This window comes from Etheostoma spectabile, chromosome 19 (assembly GCF_008692095.1).
Source record: "Etheostoma spectabile isolate EspeVRDwgs_2016 chromosome 19, UIUC_Espe_1.0, whole genome shotgun sequence".
Lineage (NCBI taxonomy): Eukaryota > Metazoa > Chordata > Actinopteri > Perciformes > Percidae > Etheostoma > Etheostoma spectabile.
This window is the reverse complement of record NC_045751.1, coordinates 11248613-11250848: the sequence shown is the minus strand read 5'-3', so window position 1 is coordinate 11250848 and position 2236 is coordinate 11248613. Positions and strand designations below refer to the sequence as shown.

The window sequence follows — 2236 nt, the reverse complement described above, 5'->3', positions numbered from 1 at the left end:
CCCCCCCTCAAAGAAATCGAGAATCGCTAAGAACCAAAACCGAAAGGATGAATTGAAATCCGAACTGTTAAAATCAATCGATAGAAATGAAGCCCAGCCCTCCTCCCGTGTTCTGCAAGGTAAAATGATGTTTTTATTCAATTCAATTTCAATTTAATTTGATTTATAGTATCAATTCATAACAAGAGTCATCTCGAGACACATAATATAATTACAGACATAAACATAATTTACAAGGACCCAACAGTTCCTTCAGTTTATGAAGGAGTCTGGTGCTTTGAAGAGAACGGAGATAACGGGCTTCAGTTCCCCGCCATAACGGGCCGTCTGACCGCTACGTAAAGGGGGGGAAATCTCCTAAATGTAGCCTCCCTAAACAGATTTATTTAGGTGTCTGAAACATGTTTACTGCCCCCGTCCACGTCGTGTCGGTGCTCCTCCAAACTGGAGGTTTAGAAGAACCTGATACAACCCTAAAAAAATCCAAACTATCCCTTGGAAGATGGATGGAAGAACATGTTGTGTGTACATATGTTTGTTGACATGTGTTTACTGTGTGTGTGCGACTGTGCACAGGGCGAGCGGGGCTTTCCAGGTCTCACGGGACAGCCAGGAGTCCCCGGGTTCCCCGGACCGGAGGGGCCGATCGGAGCCAGAGGAGAGAAGGTGGGTTAGGCTATGAAGAAAAAGTAGCCTAGAGCATTTTTTTGTTGCTGTGACAACAGCTACTGCTACAGTATCCTGGAGCGCGATGTGGAGCGGTGCTGACGTTAAATAAAACAAAGCGGTGGAGCGAGCTAGAGAGAGAACAGAGAGAGAGGGAGCGGTGCAGGCCGCATCTGGTAATATCGTACAACTCTCTGTGCTAACACTCCCAATTTTTGTCGTTGTTATGGAAACGACAGGTCTGGCTACTCCGCTTGTTATTGGACGGCTGTCAAAAAAGCGCTTGATGTAGGAGAACTTTTTTTAACTTCAAAAAAGGCGAAAAAATAGGAAATTTTTCTAAAACATGCACATTTTTTAAATTAAATGAATAAATCAAAAAATACATACATTAAAAATTAAACTTTTTTGAAAACATGGTTTAAGCCATGGTGGACGCTGGCGGCTTAATATAAAACGCCAAGTGTGGACATAGCCTTAGGGGTCCATTTGAATGAGGTTTCAACTGGAACGGATGAGGGAAAAGTCGGAAAGTAGAGAAGCAAAACCTTCTAGTCCAGTTAGGGGTGCAGTTTTTAAGCTTGCTCCATGTACACGTACTCGGCTTGTTATTGGACGGCTGTCAAAAAAGCGCTTGATGTAGGAGAACTTTTTTCAACTTCAAAAAGGCAAAAAAAAAAAAAATGACATCTTTCTAAAACTAACTAATTAAATAAATAATTTAAAAAAATAAATCCATTAAAAATTAAATCAAACTTTTTGGAAAACATGGTTCACGCCATGGATGAGACACCAAGTGTGAACATAGCCTCAGCCTCTTGTGTTTTATGTGTCTCAATGTTTTTATTTTTAACTGTTTATTCATGTGTTTTTTGTTTTGTTTTTAAAGATTATTTTTTGGGCATTTTAGGCCTTTAATAACAGGACAGTTGAGGATATGAAGGGGGAGAGAGAGGGGGAGTGACATGCAGCAAAGGGCCGCAGGCCGGATTCGAACCCGGGCCGGCTGCGTCGAGGAGTAAACCTCTATACATGGGCACCCGCTCTAATCACTGAGCTATCTGGGTGCCCTATTCATGTGTTTTATCGTTTTTTTTATTATTTTAAGTGTTGTTTAACTGATTTTGTGTAAAGCACCTTGCATTGCCCTGTTGCTGAAATGTGCTCTACAGATAAAGCTGCCTTGCCTTGTGGACATAGCCTTTGGGGTCCATTTGAATGAGGTTTCTACTGGAACCCATGAGGGAAAATTCGGAAAGTTGAGAAGCAAAACCTTCTAGTCTAGTTAGGGGTGCAGTTTTTAAGCTTGCTCCATGTACACGTACCCAGGTAGAAAATGTAGGTCTAATACGCTCAAAAACAGGGGTCTTCAACATGTTTTAGGCCAAGGACCCCTTAGCTAAAAGAGAGATAGAGTAGGGCAGGGATTCCCAAAGTGGGGAGTCGGGACCCACAGGGGGGTCGTGAGCCAGAGAGGGGGCGGGGGGGGTCGCAAGTTGATTTCCAGAAATTAAACAAAAATTTAAAAACGATTAGAAATAGCATATGTTAGCCATGATTTTAACACAAG

General features: G+C 42.3%; 1 protein-coding gene across 3 annotated transcripts in view; it reads left to right on the top strand.

Annotated features, from left to right (window-relative positions):
- col4a5 (collagen, type IV, alpha 5 (Alport syndrome)) overlaps positions 1-2236 on the top strand; it is an 82680-nt gene that overhangs the window by 30083 nt on the left and 50361 nt on the right. For all 3 annotated transcript variants that reach the window (XM_032499377.1, XM_032499378.1, XM_032499379.1), the window contains exon 3: positions 577-666. In XM_032499377.1, the coding sequence (XP_032355268.1) occupies positions 577-666 (90 nt within the window). The remainder of the gene's footprint in view (positions 1-576; positions 667-2236) is intronic.